We start from the raw sequence: 20,435 nt of genomic DNA, 5'->3' as shown, positions 1-20,435 counted from the left end.
CGTTCACATATCATCTCATGCCACCATTGTTTGAAGAAGGAAAGAGAGCTGAATGTCCTGTAGTTCCAGGCTGAGGCAGGAGGATCACAAATTCAATGCCAGCATCAGCAACTGAGGTACACCCTCTATAAAAGGCCCCTGATCCTGCTGATGGGCAGAATCACAGCCTTTGGGACAGGAGTCCCCTGTGTTTCTCCTTTGTTAGGAAACAATAAACCTTCTTTTTCCTTCTTCTGCAAACTGTGTCCTCATTATTGGATTGACATTGGGGATAAGGACTGAGTTTTGGCAACAGGAAGAAGAATGGGGGGGGGAGTACCCCCCTAAAAAAACAAACCAGCAAAGCAAAAGTGAAGTGAGGGAGGGAGGGGTAGAAGGAGGGAGGGAGGGGTAGAAGGAGGGAGGGGTAGAAGGAGGGAGGGGTAGAAGGAGGGAGGGAGGGAGGGGTAGAAGAAGGGAGGGAGGGAGGAAGAGGAAGAAAGTAAAAGAAAAAGGAAGAGAGAAAGAGGTACAATTAATTTTAAAGACTTCAACTGGCCTGCTTTCTTGAACCCAGGACCTCACGTATGCTAGGCTTTATTTTGGATTCCAGAATTGGGCAACACTTCATTCCACAGAATAGAATAAGTGCTGCAATAAATAGAACAAAAGAGTTTGGTTTTATAAATAAAAAAGGGAAAAAGAAACCAGAAACAAAAAGGCAGATTGGTCTTTTCAAAATTAATTTTCTTATAAGGTGGGGACAAGGAGACAGAAAATAGAAAAGTAACTGATGGGCTAACATAGGTTACTTTAGGTGACCTTTTTGTATGTGTGTAAAGACTAAGCCAGGGAGCTTTGTTATCAAGCCCGTTGACATTGGCCTGTTTCGGAACTCTGATGGTTATCTCTCTAATCCTAACCTCTCATAAAGTCAGAGAAGCAGTTTAATTTCAGCCAGGCACGATGGTGCACACCTGTAATCAGCGAATTGGAGGACCAAGCTTCAGCAATTTAGTGAGACTCTGTCTCAAAATCAAAAATCAAAAGGACTGAAGGAGGTAGCTCAATGGTAAAGTACCCCTGGGTTCAATCCCCACTACCAAAAAAAAAAAAAGTTTAATTTTGTTTGAATTGAGCTTTAGCATGAGAGTAATTTCATTTTCAATTTTAACCTGGTATGTTGTGTCCTACCAGAGGAGTTTAGACTAAAACAATAGTCTTCTGTAATTTTTACTTAACATTAGTATCAGCTAAGGTCATGAAATAGCTTTAGGCACTGGTACAATAAAAATCTGGGATAAAGTTGTTTTAATCAGTCAGTAACTTCCCTGAAAGGCTTAAGTTTTCATGTATTTGTCCATAAGAATTGAGGAGACTCTGACATGCTTTGTCCTATTGCTATGGCCCTTCACACCTCTCCTTGAGGAGATACAAGACAAAGCCACCAGGATTTGAAAGGCCTAGTCTGACCAATCACCTTTCCCACCAAACAAGGTTAAGATTAAAGAGATTAGGGCAGAATCTGACCCTGAGGGTAGGGCAAGGCAGGGGACTGGGAGATGTGGGTGAGTGGTGAGTGGTCGGTGGAAGCTGTGTTTTCCTTTCTGACTATGAGATGTGATGTGTGGTGGAGAATGGTAAGGTGTCAACTTTGCTATCAGAGAGGTTAAAAATATATGGTGTATTTAAAAGTTCCATATTAACACTTTTAGCACCCCCCCCCAAAAAACCATAATGCAGTGTAATTGTGATATTCACAAGCTAAATTACACAGTTATAGAAGACCTTAATTTCTGGTGCACATAAGTGCTCTAGTCTGGTAATCAAATTTAAAGTTAGGTGGCTCAGGCCATAATCCCAGCAGTGCGGCAGGATCACAAGTTCAAAGCCAGCCTCAGCAACTGAGTGTGGCTATAAACCAACTAGCAGACCCTGTCTCAAAATGAAAAATAAAAAAGGCTGGGGATTTGGCTCAGTGGTTAAGTGCCTTTGGATTCAATCCCTGATTGTGTGTGTGTGTGTGTGTGTGTTGGGGGAGTGAATAAAGCTTGTTGGTCCTGTCAGATGCCTGCCAAAGGTCAAATGCTGAAATCTTTAATGTAAGAGTTGCTCCCTCCCATCCCCCATTGCCTTTATGAGATGACTTTTTTTCTTTTCGGTACTGGAGATTGAACCCAGTGGTGCTTTACACTCAACTACACCATCGACCCTTTTTATTTTTTGAGATAGGGTCTAGCTGAGTTGCTTAAGGCCTCGCTAAGCTGCTGAGGCTGACCTCAAACTTTCAATTTTCCTATCTCAGCCTCCCCAGTTGCAGTGATTACAGGTGAGCACCACCCCACCCAGCTAACAGATGAGCTTTGATGGCGAGCTTTGGACCTCGGATAGAGTTTGGGAAGATTTTTTCAATTTATTTCACTTCCTTTACTTTGTTTCTTTGTCCTATCTGTAACCTTCAGGGAAAGAGATGTCCTCTTACAGGAAGCTACATCTAAGCAAATACCTCTAAGTTTAGTTAGGGTAAAAGACAAACAATATTAGAACCACCTGACCTTCCTTTATAATTCTAACATAAATGTTTTGTTTTGTTTTTTAAAGCAAGCAAGAAGTAGGTTTATTGCAAAGGTGAGAGAGATACACAGACTTCTCTGAAGAGAAAGGACCCCATAGCTGGAAATCCGGTGAGGAACATAACTGTTTTTGGAAAAGCATATGCTCACTTAATAATTGAGGTGACTTCTCATCTCTTCCAACCTCAGCTTCACCTGTGTATGGAAAACAAAACAAAACAAACAAAACAAAAAAACTCCAAAAAACAAAACAGGATGAAAAGAGCTGGTACTTGGCAGCCCTTTCTGAGTCTTGTGGGCTTGGATTTGAGAGTGTTTTTACTATACTGTCTCCATTCTCCTTTAGCCTTTCTTGGACCCAGGCACTGAACAGGCGCTGAGAAGTGGTGGGTAAGCATGACTTCTCCTTGGAAGTGGGTGGATTTCACTTTAGGACCAGTGGCTCCTATCCTGCAGGGCTTCTAAGGACTTGGTTGGGGCCTCCGCATCCTGGACTACAACTCCCATATAGCTTGAGCGCCCCGGGTCAAATCTCGCGTGAACTGCCGCGGGTTCAGAAGGCTTCAACATCAGGCTGCTGGTTCGCACGGCCGATTGTGCTCTCTAGTCGGTGGTGCGAGCAGTCGAATTTGCCGCCGCTCTCAAGATGGCTTGGGTCTGGACTGCGCCACAATCTCTTGAGAGAAGTGGGTCTTCGGATCCTCTTTAGTGCCGGAGTTGGGGACACAGGCAGCTTGGACACAGCGGGATAACAGGTGATCAAATAGCGGGCCTCGGGGCTCCTTGGAGGTGTCTTCTAGCCCTCGGGAGGGGCGCGCTTCCGGCCTCACCGTGCTTCCCAGTTTACCCGGCTCTGGACTCTGCGGGACCGCCCGTGTTTCTGCCTTCTAGTCGTCCACGGCCTCTCTAATGGGGCTTCTCTGGCAGAGCCTGTGGAGCCCGACACTGAGCTTCTCTCCTGGCGGACCCACCCTGTCCCGGATCCCCTCCCGCCTCGCTTCGCCCGACGGCTCGCCAACATCTCCCAGTCCCCTGCCTTGCCCTACCCTGAGCGTCAGATTCTGCCCTAATCTCTTTAATCTTAACCTCGTTTGGTGGGAAAGGCGGTTGGTCAGTCTAGGCCTTTCAAATCCTGGTGGCTTTGTCTTGTATCTCGTCCAGGAGAGGCGTGAAGGGCGGTAGCGGTGGGACAGGGGAGCGGAGAAAGGGGAAGGGAGTGTTTCTGGGTCGGGAATGCTCTGTCGACCGGGAAGATGGTTGAACTTTGGGTTTTGTGGTGCTGTTTAGTGAAGAACCAACTGGTTTGCTCTCTCAACTCTATCCGGTTTCAGGGACACAGTAGCAAGTGGAAAAGCATATAACTTGACTTTTTCAGGCCCTTGTCTTAATTCCCCTGTAAAATGGGGTTGAAACTGGCTGCCTTGCAGAGGGGTCACTTGTCTGTCACCTTGGACAAAAATTTGATAAGTAATAACTGCTTTGCATGGTGGCTGCAAGGTTTAAAAGCAAAATTTGTATAAAACGCTGTAAGTATTAGTTGGTGTTAGTAATAAAGAGTGAATTTACCTACTATGGTACCTAGCCCCTTACTGTGAGTCAGAATGAAAATGAATAGAATTACTCTTGCAAGGCCCTAATGAGGAATAAGTGAATGTATGGAAAAGTATCAATGCTGGCTGTTTGTTGTTATTAGAATCTCTGGATGGACTCTTCCTGGGAAGCTTTGCTAATTTGCAGCACCTGGACAATGTTCCTCATTAATACCTGTCTGTCAGCGTAGTGGTGACATCATTTCACTGTGGTAGGTGTCTTTTTCACCTATTGTCTTAGTTTTGTCATCTCACAGATGATGAGATCACCCTTTGATATTATTCTTTTTCTCTTCCCATTGGCATGTTTGTCACCTATTGCCTTTTGTATGTGTGTTTCAACCTTGTTAGCAGCAGTAAGTCTCTGTACCTATCAGAAGAACTGCATTTGGAAGGAAGGGTTCTTTGGTGTTCAATATGGGAAAATGCCCTTTGTTATTTTTATTAGGTGGCAGGGACTCAGCTCCGAATTATAAATTGAAAAAACACCTGGATCCCAGTCTATCAATGGCTTCAAGACAACCAGAAGTACCTGGTAAACATAATTCTTTTTGGTTATGTTTTGCCCTTAATGTTTTCAGCTAGACAGTTTAATCTGAACCATGTATTAATGGTTACTTTCTGCCATCAGTCAATCATTTAGACTTAATAGATTGATGTAATTTAGATATTACCTTATTGACCATGGTATGCTCCCCAAACCAAACTTAAGGTATGTCAGATATGTTACTTTGTATGAAATACAGTTGTGTAGTTTTTGTATTATAGAATGTACCAGAGTGATTAAACTCATCCTCTTTTTTGGGATGAGGGTTGGGGACAGAATGGAGAACTGAACAAAAAGACACTACTAGCCTGGTTTAATGGTGAGTTGAGCTTATTTGTGAAAATGTTTGCAGAGCACTTTTTTTGTTTTTTTTTTTGTTCTAGGGGTTGAACCCAGGAACACTTAACCACTGAGCCACATCCCCATCTTTTTAAAATTTTGAGACAGGGTCTCATTAAGTTGCTGAGGCTGGCTTGAACTTTCGATCCTCCTGCCTTAGCCTTCCTAGTCACTGGGATTACAGATGTGCACCACCATTCCCAGCTTGCAGCACCTTTTAATGTGTTCTGCATCTGAGTAGGGCAGTGATTTCTGGGTTATTGAAGTGACTAATTCCTTCTTTACTGCTGTATTAGAAGAGAAGGTGATTTTTAATTAAATCTGAATTACTCAATTTCTCATTCTCAAATAAGTATATAAATAGTGATGTCTATCTTTCAGGATTGTTAAGAAGACTAAATATCATTTTTGAAAATATGAATTAAAAGTTGGTGCTGTCCTTGAGCCTCCTGCTCTTGCTCAGCCCACTCAGCTCTATCTTGCGGGGTGCTCCTTCCACATTTACCTTCAATAAATCTGTACTTTGCCTGTTAAAAGGAAAGAAAAGTTGGTGCTAAATATACATTTACTGTCCAGAAAAATTTCTTGTCTCTTTTTAGGGGAATATATTTCCTAGAAGTTTTATCTGACTTCATCATTATTTTTATAAAGGCTACTGGTAGGCTACTCTTACAGATTTTTTGAAATTGCTCCCAAATCAGTTGACTTAATAAAAGTTTCCCATATGTCCCCTAATCTAGATCTGTCTTTAGTCTCTTAGCATCATCTGCTTGTATGTTAGTCTTTCATTGTTGCTGCAGTTATCATCAACTCCTGTCAGCATCCCGAGCTATACTGTTGCACTAATTAGGCTAATGTTTTTTAGTGTGGGGAGCATGGCATGTTGGGTCTAGAGTGTGAGCCCTGGTTTAGATCTCTTTCACACTTGTAGCTGGGTGATGTTGGGCAAGCCTAAGCTCTGGGCCTCAGTTTCCTGAGCTGGAAAATGGGAAGAATGAGGGTTAGATAAGATGAGGGATGTGAATGCCTAATAATTATTTGCTTGTGTGTTTGAGACAATGTAAATGCCATAAAATTCACCCACTTAAAATGATCAGTTTAATGGTTTTTAGTATACTCACAAGATTGTATGATGATCAGCATTATTCTAATGTAGAACGTTTTCATTACCCCCAAAAGAAACCTTATACCCATTAGTGTCATACCTCATTGCCTCTTCTCCCCAGCCCCTGGCAATTAATAATCTTCTTGGATTTATTAAATCCTGTGGAATTATTATTTCAGTACTGGGGATTGAATGTGGGGATGCTGTACCACTGAACTATATTCCCACCCCTTTTTATTTTTTATTTTGAGATAGGGTCTCACCAAGTTGCTGTGGCTGTTCTTGAGTTTGAGATTCTGTTGCCTTAGTTTCCCAAGTTGCTGGGATTATAAGCATGTGCCACAGTGCCTGGCTTTAGTAATTATTATTGTTAGTAATAAAATGGTAGCTGCTTGATCTCTTTGTTGTTTAAGTTAAGCCACTTTTGGTGGTTTAGAACTTATACCCAGGCAGGTTGATGTCTTAGAGTTTGTGGTTATGTAATTTTAGCCACAGGAAAATGTCACCTTGAAGGCAGGTTCTGGACTTTAGTTCCGATATGAAAGGATTAGCAAACCAAATGAAATGAACCTTGCTCCCTGGTCTGGCACAGCTGAGAGTGCCTTTGGAGTGGGTCACCTGTGTCATAGTACATTCAGCAGTCAGTTCCAGGGAACAGGAATGGCAGGATCAGCTGGCAGTGTTTTGGAAGAGTGATTGTCAGCAGTTTCTGTGATGCTGCTGTTTAAATCATACAGACGTTTGAAACTAGAGATGATGCCAAACAACATACTGTTTGAGTATTTCTTGCAATGCTATTTTTTTTTTTTTTTTTGGTAAGATAGGGAAGACAGAGAGTTTACAGTCAGACCTTGGTCAGGCCCAGCTAGCCATTTCCTGTATGAACTTGGATGAATAACTTCATCTCTAGGGCATAGTTTCCTCATCAATAAAATAAGAACAAGAACTTAATATCCTAGGTCTTTTATGTCCTCAGTCTTGCGTGAGTTGAGAGCCTTTAGCATTGCAGTGAGGGTGGCCTCTGTGCATAAAGAAAGCAAACTTTGAAGTAAGATAGTTTAATTCAGTTTTAATTCTAAACTTTGCTTTGAAGTTGTGACATTGCCGCAGTAAATTTAAATTGATTTTCAAGTTCCTTATGATATAAAAATGGATTAGGGTTATTTATAAAAATGGATTAGGGTTACAGAGTGCATTAGTGGAGAATCCAAAGTGTCAGGAATGAAGGAAGAAATTAGTTCTGTTACCTTTCCTTAAATGTATTATTATTCCAGAACAAGGTATTCTTGTTCTGTCCCAAAATAAGAGTGTTTCAGAAGCTGGGTGTGGTGACACATGCTATTTGGGAGATTAAGGCAGGAGGATCAGAGATTTGAGGCCAGCCTCGGCAACTTACTGAGACTCTTGCAATAAAAAAAACAACGCCTGGAATGTACTTAGTGGTAGAGTGTTTGCCTACATTAGGTGAGGCTCTGTGTTTAACACCCAGTATATCCCCCACACCCTCATAAAAAAGAGAAAAACGAAAAGTTTCAGAGCTTTCCTTCCTATAGGTTAATTTAAAGCTGCTAGTATGCTAAGTTGTTAAACCCATCTTGACTGGTATCTCTGTTCTTAGCTCTTGGGCCTAGTGGGCCCCTAGGCAAGATGTCCCTGCCCATCGGGATGTGCCGTAGGGCATTCAGCTATGATGATGCCCTTGAGGACCCTGCACCCATGACTCCTCCTCCATCGGACATGGGCAGCATCCCCTGGAAGCCAGTGATTCCAGAGCGCAAGTATCAGCACCTTGCCAAGGTACCTGACCCTGCTGACTGCTTCTGGCAAACCTAAACTCTTTGTTTTTCTCCCTCTATTCCAGAAGCCTTCCAGTGACTTCTTGTACCCATAGAATTGGGCAGCCATTATTCCTTGTGTGTTTTCTATGCCTTAGCTGGAGTTGATGTATCTTTTTATTTTTTTAACTTAAAAGTAGAAGGTTGTGTCATCTACCTGAGACTCTTCTGTAACCCCCTTCCCCCATTAAAAATCCAGACTCACACATGCCTCTTCCCAACTTCCCTACCCAGTGACCCAATCATGCATGTTATCTGAGATTTCTTGCACTTAATTGGGTATTTTATGCTTCTGAGTCTTTGCTTCACATGTTCCTATAGCTTAGATGTTTAGCATCTCCATCCTGTTCTCATATCCCCCATACTCCATTTGCCTAAAAAAATAGTATCCTTTAGGTCTTTGCATAAACATCTCTTTTATAATATTTTTTTGATATCTCCTTCCTCCTGATAAGATTGTTACCTTTCCCTTTGAACTCTTCAGTGTACCATGATCCCTATCATAATATCTGTATTGTTTTGTCACCCTCCATTAGCTTTTTGAGGCCAGGGTCCATATCTGAGTTTGTATGGGTTGAGTGCATCTTATTCCAAATGCTTGGGAACAGAAGTGTTTCAGATTTCACATCACATTTTTTGAATTTTGGAATATTTGCGTACATGCAATGAAATACTTTGGAGATGGGACCCAAATCTAAACACACAAATTATGTTTCATATATACCTGTCCATATAGGCTGAAGGTAATTTTATTTATATATATATATATTATAATAGAAACAAAGTTTCATGGTGTGGAACTTTCCAGTTGTGGCATCATGTCAGTGCTCTAAAAATTTCAGATTTTTGGAGCATTTGGGAATTCATATTTTTGGATTAAAGAGACACAACTTTTATTCCATCTTCAGTATTTAGCAGCAGGCTTGGTGTAAAGTAGATTCCCCCAAATTATGTATACTGTAATTGGAGGAAAATTGGCTTTCTTGAACATACGCTGTATTTTTCTTTGTGCTCTTCCTCCTGCCTCAGGTGCCTTTTCTATTGCTGTAGAGCTCCTTTCTTCCTAAGGCAGCTTGTTCTGCTGTCACAGCCCTTCTGTGCAGTTGGGTCTCATAGGTTTTTGTGTGCTTGTTGCAATTGTGCTTCTGAAGCTTATGCTTCCTGGCTTCTCACCTCTGATTCGCCAACACCAAGAATATAGGAAAGGTTATATTGTTTCTTGAAAAAACTAGGCCTGCCAGATTCTCAGATAAGGTCATATAGCTACAGCTAGTTTCATCAAATTGTGAGCCATCTGATCGCCTGGGCCTGATAGGAAATATACAGCTTAAACAGACCTGTGCACACAACTTTACCCCAAACCACAGTTTTCCATCTAAGAGATGGAAATACTTTGTCATAGAGGAAATATGGGGATTAAATAAAAAAGGATTTAGAGGCTTGGCACATGGTAGCTATATGACTACTGGCTTCCAGCCTTTCACTTGGTTCAGCCATATTTGATGCTTTCTTTCTAATAAGCTGTGTTTGTTTTTCTTCTTCCATTTCATAATGGGGAGCTCCTTTCTAAGAAAACCTCTCTATACCTCAGGGGAAAACTACTTGTATCAATTATCTAGTGGAATTTGACTGAATTGGTTGTTTAGGAGGGAATGTTCTATGTAAAAAGTAGTGGAGGTACTAGGAGAAGGGGACCCTGGCAGCCTTCGGATGATGCCGAAATAGTAGACTCCAGGGACTAGGGTAGAAGATAAGCAGGGTTGGGAGTGCCGTTGAGAGCAGCACACCATTTTCATTAGTAAAGGCTGCTTCACAAGACACAGAATGGGCTTCTAGTGTTCAGTTGTGCCACAGCTGGGACAGCTGGCGATTTGAAACAACTGCTCATTACACGCATTCTTTATCTGCCCAATTATCTACATATTAGGAGTCATCCATCTTCCAAATAAGAAAACAGGTTCAAGTTTTACTCTAATAAGATCATAGCTAATAAGTATAAATCCTGTTTTGTAATAGTGATACAGTATTTGAGTACTTTCTTCTGCAGCCCTCCTGTTGAGCCATCTCTTTTTTTCAGTTCCTTTGGAGAAGCAGAGAACAAAGAATAAACCTAGTTCTCTTTTCCTTACTAGGACTCGGCATGGTGTCACATGTTTAGATTATAAAAGGTGGATGCTCTTACACATTAGAGTAGAAGCTATATAGGGTTTTTATTTTTTAAAATTTTTTTTAGTTGTCAATGGACTTTATTTTGTTTATTTCTATGTGGTGCTGAGAATTGAACCCAGTGCCTCACACATTCAAGGCAAGCGCTCTACCACTGAGCCACAACCCCAGCCCTTGTTAGTTTTTTTTTTCCCCCAAATATTTTTTAGTTGTAGATGGACACAATACCTTTTTTATTTATTTATTTTTTTATGTGTTGCTGAGGATTAAACCCAGTGCCTTACATGTACTAGGTAAGTGCTCTGTCACTGAGCCACAACCCAGCCCCAAGTTTTGTTCTTTGATACTGGGCGGTGCTTTACCACTGAGCTACATCCCCTGCCCCTTTATTTTTTATTTTGAGACAAAGTATTTTTTTTTTAAAGTATTTATTTATTTTAGTTTTCGGCGGACACAACATCTTTGTTTGTATGTGGTGCTGAGGATCGAACCCGGGCCGCACGCGAGCGCGCTACCGATTGAGCCACATCCCAGCCCAAGAGACAAAGTCTTAATAAGTTGCTTAGAGCCTCGCTAAGTTACTGAGGCTGGTCTTGAGCTTGTAATCTTTCTGTCTCAGTCTCCCTAGTTGCTGGGATTACAGGTGGCATCTCTGTGTCTGGCCTGATTTTTATTAGTTTTTAAAGACCATTATTTGAACCTTTAGAACACTGGTCCTCAAACAAATCTTGGCATCACATGGAAATTTGTTAGAAATATAAGTTATTTATTTGTTTATTTTGGTGATGCTAGAGATTGAACCCAGGGCCTCACACATGCTAGGCAAGAGCTCTACCATCGAGCTATACCCTGAACCCTACACTTAAGTTCTGGAGTCCTGCCCTCAACTTACTGAATCAGAAACCCTTGGGTGAGTTCAGCAGTGTGTTTAAAGAATCTCTGCAGGCGGTTCTGATGTTCCACAAAGCTTATGAGCTACTTAGCAAATGCTCTGATTAATCTAGCCTAGTGCTAGATTAATTAGTGCTTAATTAATTAGTGCTTGGTATTTGGTACTTGTTCAGTACTTGTAACAGTACAGATTTTCTTTCTTTCTTTCTTTTTTTTTTTTGTACTGGGGGATCAAACCCAGTCCTTGCACATGATGTATATGCTAGGCAAGCATGCTACCCCCGAGCTATATCCCCAGACCCTTTTTCTTCTGCTTTCTTATTGGCATAGTACTAAAGTATATTGGACAGACATAGGCGGGAAAGGTAGTAGACCTCAGAACTTCAAATTCTGGTTTTCCTTTTAGGAATTTCTTCACTTATCAGATTTAAGATACTTAAGTAACTTCTTCCTAAAGGAGTAAGTTTAGGTGTGTGACTCCCCTGCCCTGCTTAAGTGCATCCTTACCTCTCTTGAACAGGAGGAGGAAGGAGAGGCCAGTGTATCCCACCCTGCCATGACCCTGTCAACGGTCACTGACAGTACGGACAAAGTCCCGGTGGTGAAGGCCAAAGCTACCCATGTCATCATGAATTCTCTGATCACAAGTAAGCACCCTTTATTCTCAAGAGTAGAGTGAAGCAGGGGTGGGGAAGAGTGTCAGCCTCTTACAAAGCAGCTGCAGATGATTCTGTAGACAGGCCTGTCTCAGCATGTCCAAATATATTTTGGCTGCTGAATCCCAGTGTTGAAGCTTCATTTTGTTGGAAGATTTGACAAACATTAAACATCTCAGTTGATTTAGGTGCATTTCTGTTGTTTTGTTGATATATTCTCATTTCTCATGTTGGTCGTTGTGATCTTGGGCAAGTTACTTAACTATAGAGACTGTTTTGTAAAATGGTGAATCTAGCTGGCAGGTTGAAGTGAGGATTAAATGGTTCAGTGCTTTGGGGCCGCTGCTGTTACTGTCCTAAGCTCTGCTGGAGAAGCAGTATAAGGAAGCATTTTTCTATTTTCTTGCATTTTTATTTTTTCTTTTTAATTGAACAGCTCAAAGTTGATTTCCCAGGAAGAGAAGGACCAGGTGTGGTGCCTCAAAGATATTTAGTCTTTAAGAATGTGTGATTGGTGGTCCTAGTGAGACCTGCCATAGGAAGCTTGCATTTTAAAAAATATCTTACAAGTTAACTAAAGTTTGTTTGGGAGGGCTGTTCTAGTTGCTCTGGAAAGTTAATTATTAGATACATAGCTCTGCTTGTCAACAGTAATGCCTCTATCAGTGGTAAGGTACGTAGAGGTTCTTGCTTGGGTGGTTCATTTTTGAAGCCCTTGTTTCTCCATAAGTTTGTCTTGATCATTTCCTGGAGAGTTCATCCACGAACCCAAAGTTCAAACTCTCACTTTGGTTTTCTTCTCTTCACTCATAAATGTATCACTTGAATCAGCAACTGCTGCTTGCATTTTGCAAGCTTCAGGCTATATATATTGTAGTGGTGTTAGAAAGCTTAGCTATTGTTTTTTTAGTATAGAGCAACTTCTTTATTAAAAAAATGCAGTTTACCAACATGCAGACTATTGACACTTTAGTATACTAATGTCACTTGTATTTATTTGGCATATTTACCAAAAAATGGATATTTTATGTAAGTGCAGATATAGTAGACATACCATTCTTTTTTTCCCCCCTCCAATAATACTGCCAGGTACTTTTGATGTTGCTATAGTCTTTAATTTTTTTTTTTCTTCTATTAGTGATGGAAGTACTTCTTTAGGAGAGGAATGACTAAGTCAGAAAGTGCATCTAGACTCTTGGATTCACAGTTGCCAAATTCTTATATGTAGGAGTATATAGGTAACTTGTGTACGGATTAAGCAAAAATTCAGCCATCTTTCATTCCAAAGTGGAATAGACTTTTTTTAAAAATATTTTTTTAGTTGTCATTGGACCTTTATTTTATTTATCTGTATATGGTGCTGAGAATCGAACCCAGTGCTCACACATGCTAGGCAAGCGCTCTACCACTGATCCACAACCCCAACCCATGACTGACTTGTGAAATCATAGGTCAGACTGAAAGAATGTTGAGGGCTCCCTGCACAAGGCATGGTAAACAGGCCATCTTACAAAGAAGAAACTTGTGATTCAGTAGATCTGCTATTTCAAGGCAGGTTGTCTGTGGTTTGAATCAGGTTGGTCCTCGATGCCAGTGGGCTTGAATATGACCTTTTTCTTTTGGCAAAGGTCTTTGTATGGTTGAAGAGGGGGTGAGTTTCTCTTAGAAAACTTTGTGTTTGGAGAATTTTTTTACTGTGTCTAGATGTCAGCTGCCATCTCCAAGCAGCATTTCTAAACATAAAGAGGTTGTTATGTGTACAAGTAAGAGCAAGGTAAGTTCTTTAGCTGTCCTTTTAGGAATAATCTCTTCTTTAGCTTAGTGTGAGGGAAGGGAACTTTTGTGGGAGGTTCAGAATTCCCACTTGCAATGCCTACCTGGGGAATCCTCCTCCTTGGGTGGTCAGTGTTGTCTCTTGTTGGTTTGTGATGGGTTGTGTAATGGGCTTGATGGTCTGCTTCTCTTTTCTCAGAACAGACGCAGGAGAGCATTCAACGTTTTGAACAACAGGCAGGACTGAGAGATGCTGGCTACACACCCCACAAGGGCCTTACCACCGAGGAAACCAAGTACCTCCGAGTAGCAGAAGCACTCCACGTAAGCTTGTTTCTTTGGAACTTTCAAAAAACAAAGCCTTTATCTTTCATGGCTTGACATATGACTGTGTTTAGAAGTTACTAGCTCAGCTAGCTGGTGGCTGTGGAAAGTGGTGGAAAGAGAACTGGGTAAAGGAATTTAGAACTGGTAAGTCCCATCTGTGGTGGCACTCCTGGATGAAGGCTCAGGAGTGTTTGGCCTTGTGGCTTCTGTTTTCTCATCTATAAATTGAGGGTTCTCTGTTTTGTTTATTTCTGGCTAGAAGGATCAAATGAGTGTCATCTCGCATACTTGATACGTGGGTACTCTGAACTGAAAGGCAAATGTGGATTATTTTTCTGCCAGGGATTGACTGAGGGAGGGGGAATTGGGCAGTCTCAATAGACTTAAGTTTAGCTGGAAAACAGCATCATGCTCTGAATTTATTTATTTATTTATTTTGGTACCAGGTATTGAACCCAGGGGCATTTAACTACTTAGCCACATCCCCAGCCCTTTTAAAATTTTATTTAGAGACAGGGTCTTGCTAAGTTGCTGAGTGCCTTGCCTAATTGCTGAGGCTGGCTTTGAATATATGTGTGTGTGTGTGTGTGTGTGTGTGTATGTATATATATATATATTTAAAAAATTTTTTTAGTTGTAGTTGGACACAATTTTATTCTATTTATTTATTTTTATGTAGTGTTGAGGATGGAACCCAGTCCCTCACATTTGCTAGGTGAGCGTTCTACTGCTAAGCCACCACTCCAGCCTCATGAATATATTTATATTATTGGTACTAGGGATTGAACCCAGGAGTATTTAGCCGCTGAGCCACATTCCCAGTCCTTTTTTTAAAATTTTGGGATGGGGTCTGGCTAAGTTGCTGAGGTTGGCCTCAAACTTGGTAATCCTTCTTCCTCAGCCTCCAAATTGATGGGATTACAGGAGTGTGCCACTATGCCCAGTTTAAACATTTTAAAGAATAAAAATGTTTCAACTGACTTTGAGTACCACTTTATATGAATGGTGCTTTATGATTTAGGCCCTCATAAATTCACTTAATCTTCATATTAATGCCTTGAGGTACATACTGTTTTCTATATTTTTTAAATGGAGAGAATGGCGTCCAAGGGCATATATTTAGCCACATTATGAAATCAGCGTCTCCCAATTCCCTATATCCTTCTCAACCCCTCCACAAAGTAGTCTGAGAATCTGCCACTCGAAGGGGATTAGATTCTCCTCTGAAGGAAAAAGGCAGAGGTGACTCAAAGGACACAAATACAGCTAAGAAACTGGACTGTTTTCTGTAGGCAAGGGTGATCATGCTGCAAGTTTTATTTTAAAGAGTTCTGAGCTGGGCGCAGTGGTGCACACCTGTAATCTCAGTGACTTGGAGGCTGAGGCAGGAGGATTGCAAGTTGAAAGCCATCCTCAGTAATTTAGTGAGACCCTATCTCAAATAAAGGAGGGCAGGAGGCTGATGGATTGCAGGTTCGAGGCAAGCCTTAGCAACTTAAGCCATTAGCAACCTAGCAAGACTGGAAGTGAAAAATTAAAAAGGGCTGAGGATGTAGTTCAGAGGTAAAGCACCCCTGAGCTCAATTCCTAGTCCAAAAATAAACAAATAAAAATGGGATGGGTAGGTTGGGGATGTGGCTCAGTGTTTTAAGCGCCCCTGGGTTTACAATCCCCGGTACCAAAAAAAAAAAAAAAAAAAAAGGTTCTGAGTAGGAAGTGATAAAGATTAGATAATAAGTATTCCCCAGAAGCTCACATGAGAGACAATGGAAGAACATTCAGAAGTGAAATGACTGGGCTATAAGCTCTTTAACCTAATCAGTGAATTAATCCTGTGGTGGGGATTAACTGGGTGGTAGCTGAAGTTGGGTAGGGTGTGGCTTGAGGTTGGCATTGGGGGGCGTGCCTTTGGGGTATATTTTGTATCTGGCAGGTGGAGCCTCTGCTTTCTGATCATCTTGTGAGCCACTTCCTTCTGCCACATTCTTCCATGATATTCTCCCTTATCAAGCCCTGAGGAATGGAGCTGGCTATCTGGACTAAAACCTCTGAACTCATAAGTCCCCCAAATAGACTTTTCATCCTCTAATTGTTCTTGTCAGGTCTTTTGGTCACAGCAGCAAAAAAGCTGACTAAAACATGGCTTTTGGGCATAGGAGAGAACAAAAGGAGGGAAGGATCATGATGTACAGTATATGGAAGGGGGAATAATGTGCATCTGGGGGCCTGTGGGAAGGGATATGAGACTCTGTAGACTGGTTGCATTGTATGAGTATTACAGATGACTCTTTTGTAGCCTGTTTAAAAAGCAGTGATATGGGGGGATCAGTAATGGGCTGGTGGCCAATTTAAGCTTTTAGGCAAGAAAGATACTTTCAGAGAGGTACACTGTCAGTTTTTAATACTTGAGTACCTTTATCTGAGCAATTCACTCATGTGATCGTAGAATTGGCTTTGTTTGGCCCATTTTCTGCATCCTGGCTGTAGGAATAGAACATGAGGATGGCTGAAATGTTAGATTTAACTAGCATCATCTTATAATTATTTGTTGATTTAAACAAATTGATTTGTTGAGAAAACTGAAGAGTGATCATTTGTTTAGAATGTACCTTCGATGGAGCAGTGGCATACTGTGCTTGGAGGACAGGCACTATGGGAGCCTTGACTTAGAATTCTAGAAGTATGAAGTAGATTTATCCCCACCCACTAGACTGCTAGTCTGCTGGAGATACATTTACAGTGCTGAGGGAACCTAAAGTAGCTGTTGATGGGAGAGGAAGGAGAATGGGGTAGGATCCTCAGAGGAAGCATTTAGTTAAAGAACAGCAAACCTGATGCTTGTTTTTGAGAGTCAGAATGCTTAGGGGCTGTATGTGGTAGGAAATGTAGAGAGAGAAGAGCTCAAGGTGCTGTTTATAAGGCCAAGAATACAGCTGGATGTTGGCTCTCCCACTTACTGGTTGGGTGCATGTGGGAAGATTACTTTCCTGAAAAAGCTTTCAGTACAGGGATGTTTGAGATCTGTTATAGAATGAGTGCATGGAAAGATGGAATTTCATTCAGTATGGCAAAAACAAAATCATTTTGCCTATGCCATAAGTGTTTTTCTTGGGCCTTAAGTTAACATAAAACAAATGGTTTATGCTCAGACAACTATTTTATGGCTATTTTGGTTTGTACTCAATTTTGACAAAACCTTTCTTCTTACCCATCTGGACAGAAACTAAAGCTGCAGAGTGGAGAGATAACAAAGGAAGAGAAGCAGCCTGCGTCAGCCCAGTCTACCCCAAGCAGCAGCCCTCACTCTTCCCCCAAGCAGAGGCCCAGGTGAGCCCTTCCTGGGACCCTTCTAGGCCTCAGCAGGCTTCTGCTTGGGGAAAGCTGGTGCTCAAAGCTGGATTTAAGTCTGTGCTTTCACAGTGAGAAGTGCTCATTCACAGTTCCCTGGTCTTTTGGTGGGAGATGACTTCTGAAGGTGCAGGAAAAGGATGTATTAGGATGCTTTGTTTTTGCTCTTCCAGAGGCTGGTTTTCTTCTGGTTCCTCTGTAGCCTTACCTGGTCCAAGTCCTAGCACCATGGATCCTGGAAGTGGAGATAAGGATAGAAACTCATCAGATAAATGGAGTCTTTTTGGTCCAGGACCCCTTCAGAAGTCTGATTCCGGTAGGCACCTCTGTCAAAAAAGAAAGCAACATGGCAGGCATATTGCTGTACTATATTCTGGGCATGGACTATGGTTCTGCAGTCATTTATTCTCTGGTTTACTTTTGTAGGCGGTTTTACCATCCAGGCCTACAAAGGCGCCCAGAAGCCCTCTCCCATGGAGCTGATCCGTGCCCAGGCCACCCGAATGGCTGAAGATCCAGCAACCTTCAAGCCACCCAAGATGGATGTCCCAGTGATAGAAGGGAAGAAACCACTGCCGCGGACCCATAATCTCAAACCGCGTGACTTGAATGTGCTCACACCCACTGGCTTCTAGAGTGTGTCTATTCCAGGGACTTGGGCTAGAGGGTTTCTTGTCCTTTATTCCCCTTTTACCTTAGCTCTGACATAGGAATGGTATATTAAAACAAAACTGAGGCTAGAGGTGGAGACATAATTAATTCTGAGAAACATCAGTGCAAAGCTTGTCCTTGTGTGGAAGAAACCGTTTTGTAGTGTTTTAGAGTCAAACTAAAAAAAATCTCAGCAGTGATTTTGGGGGGAGGACTTCATTACCCTTTCTTATCATTTACCCCAGACCAGGAGTTTGATCATTGCTTACTAGGTAAATGGTTATGCTATTCCAAAACCTAGGCTTCTTTTTACCACCATCAGCATAAACACACCATGGTGTAGAGGTGTCCGCTGACAAGTTTGGCCTTTTTGACTCCGCTAATGTCAGGTAGGGGGACCTAAGACCTGTTTAAGGTCTGGGTACAATTAACAGCCACACTTCGCAGGGACCCCTATTTTCTAGGCTAAAACTGGTCTCCTTGCTTTTTGGTCAGTCTAATGGATTGCTTTGTCCTGTAATCAGTTCTTCATGCTTCTTGGTACCTCTTGAGCTGCTGCTGTTGGAGGGATGCTTCTCATTTACATGTCACAGAATAAACACTAGTCTTGCATATCCTTTCTTGCACTTTAAAGATTAAAGTAAGATTAGTTTAACTCCAATTTGGTTTAAACTTCCTAAAATAAGAAAATTAAGTTTATTGAATTGAGATATATTTTGTGATGCTGGGGATTGAATCCAGGGCCTTGTACATTCAAGGCAAGTGCTCTACCATTATTGAGCTATACCCCACCCCCTGCCCTAGGATGGTAAACTTTGAGTAAATGAAATTCATTTGAAATTAGTGTCAATTATTTCAGTTTCTTTGTATAGGTCAGGGCTTAACTTTTTGGAGGGGACATGGATATATTCAAAATAAGAAAAGCATTTTTCACCAAAATGAGCCTCATATCTTTATGCAACATATCTTAGAAACTGCATTTTTATTTCTCCTCACTTTGTACATTTGTCTTGAACACTGTCTTAGATACTTGCTGTTTTTGTTTTGGTTAGGATTTTTGTTTACATAAGAAGCTGACCTTCTTATAGAGAAGCCTTTAAGTCTAAAATTGTCAGAACAACTAATTTATTTGCGTCTTCTCTGTTATGATCTTTTGTTTGGACAATAAAGATCCTTACTGCTTTCTCAAATGTGGATATCTTTCTGTCCTGTTAACAATAGCCATTCTGCCTACCCAGTCATGGAACCTAAGCATGGTAAACTTGGTATTTTGAAAAACCATTGCCTTTTTATTGTATCCTTTTAACATCAAATGTTTTATAACACTATCCTTTTGTTTCTTCGTCCCCGTTTGTTACATTAGATCTTAATAGACTGGCCACAAAGTCAAATTCATAGGCAATATAAAAGGTCTAATAGAGAATGTTAGGAAAAACGAATGTTTTTCCAGAAACAGGCTCTGTTACTTGAATAACACTGACATACAGTTTGTTCAGAGGGATTCTTCTCTCGCATCTTGAATGGAAATGTTAAACAGAGTGCATATAGTGTTACCTGTTTCAAAAAAAGTATAGATAAATAATTTATTAAAAAATATATACACCTTGTATATTTAAGCCATATTTGAGAATAGGCCAGGATAGGATTATCAAAAAAAGAGAGATGCTAAAGAGTCAGAAAGTGACTACAGCCTACAGATAAATAAGATAGGTTTGGTCCTGCGAGATTTTTACTACTGTTCATACTTTCGGAGCTTCTAAGTAGAAGACAAGTTCAAGAGGTATTCTTGGTGCTCAGTGCTTAGAAGGCCCTTAGGGCTGCTCTAGTGCTTCGGAGTGGGCTCTGTGTCAGGGTTCAAGTCCGCAGCATAGAAGAGCAGAAGCTTCAACAAGTGCACTTTGTCTTGCAGTTGAGGGACCAGAGGCTCCCCCAGCATCTGGATTAAGCGACTGCGGAAGGCCTCAATCTGCTTCTCCACATCCACCACTGTGATGTCATCTCCTTGTTGGGGCTTGGGCTTAATCCTTTTGATTATTAAGTCTTTTCGATCGATCACTGAACTCCGTAGGTGCTCTGCAAGAGGGAAGAAATCAGTGAAACTATACTGCTATTTATCTCTGATAAAAAAACGAAGTCCAATATTAGGTAAATTCCTGTTGCCTAGTTACTGGAAGACAAGTCAAAAGGCTATGCAGATTACTATGGCAACCCCATTTCCAAAAGGTCCTGTATTGGTTTACTCTGATCGTCAAGTTTTTTTTTTTTAACATATTAAAAAAATTGCATTCTTTTTATCTTTTTCCTTTTGATTTAAACCATAAGCCTACATGAAATTATATTTTAGATATTTCAAATTAATACACAAGACATTTTTGAGACAGGATCTCTCCTACAGTGGGGAGTCCCCTCTCTGGGTGGTGAGGGGATACTAAAGTGGAAATTGAGGTGTCAGTATGAACATGTATAATAAATTTATAAAATCATGTAATTTACTGACAGGGTCTAAAAGCAGACACTCTAGTAGCAATCATAATTTAAATCCTAGCTTCCATACACATTCTCCACTAAAAGCAATCAAAAAAAATTTTTTTTTTTGAGAAAGACATTCTGAGACCAAGGCAAGGTAACCTGGAACACCTTCTGTGAGAAAGGGAAT

The 20,435-nt window shown here is 41.1% G+C and overlaps 2 protein-coding genes across 6 annotated transcripts in view; one reads left to right on the top strand and one right to left on the bottom strand.

The window, feature by feature from the left end:
* Positions 1-3,102: 3,102 nt before the first annotated feature.
* Positions 3,103-18,969, top strand: KIAA1191. 5 transcript variants are annotated; one of them, XM_081293329.1, is made up of 9 exons: positions 3,103-3,307; positions 4,246-4,353; positions 4,590-4,676; positions 7,751-7,929; positions 11,545-11,671; positions 13,653-13,777; positions 17,001-17,107; positions 17,302-17,444; positions 17,555-18,969. In XM_081293329.1, the coding sequence occupies exons 3-9, from the start codon at positions 4,649-4,651 to the stop codon at positions 17,761-17,763; spliced, it is 918 nt and encodes a 305-aa protein (XP_081149455.1). In that variant the 5' UTR covers positions 3,103-3,307; positions 4,246-4,353; positions 4,590-4,648; the 3' UTR covers positions 17,764-18,969. The 5 variants fall into 5 exon arrangements, with proteins under 5 accessions (XP_081149455.1, XP_081149456.1, XP_081149457.1 ...); XM_081293330.1 differs by lacking the exon at positions 4,246-4,353; XM_081293331.1 differs by lacking the exon at positions 4,590-4,676.
* SIMC1 (SUMO interacting motifs containing 1) overlaps positions 18,771-20,435 on the bottom strand; it is an 81,969-nt gene continuing 80,304 nt past the window's right edge. Inside the window, exon 10 of the mRNA XM_081293317.1 lies at positions 18,771-19,852. Within this exon, the coding sequence (XP_081149443.1) occupies positions 19,602-19,852 (251 nt within the window). The 3' untranslated portion in view covers positions 18,771-19,601. The remainder of the gene's footprint in view (positions 19,853-20,435) is intronic.

Source organism: Spermophilus citellus, assembly GCF_964194105.1.
Source record: "Spermophilus citellus genome assembly, chromosome: 1".
NCBI classification, from domain to species: Eukaryota; Metazoa; Chordata; class Mammalia; order Rodentia; family Sciuridae; genus Spermophilus; species Spermophilus citellus.
Note: the sequence above shows the minus strand (reverse complement) of the source record. Positions and strands in the feature narration are given on the sequence as shown.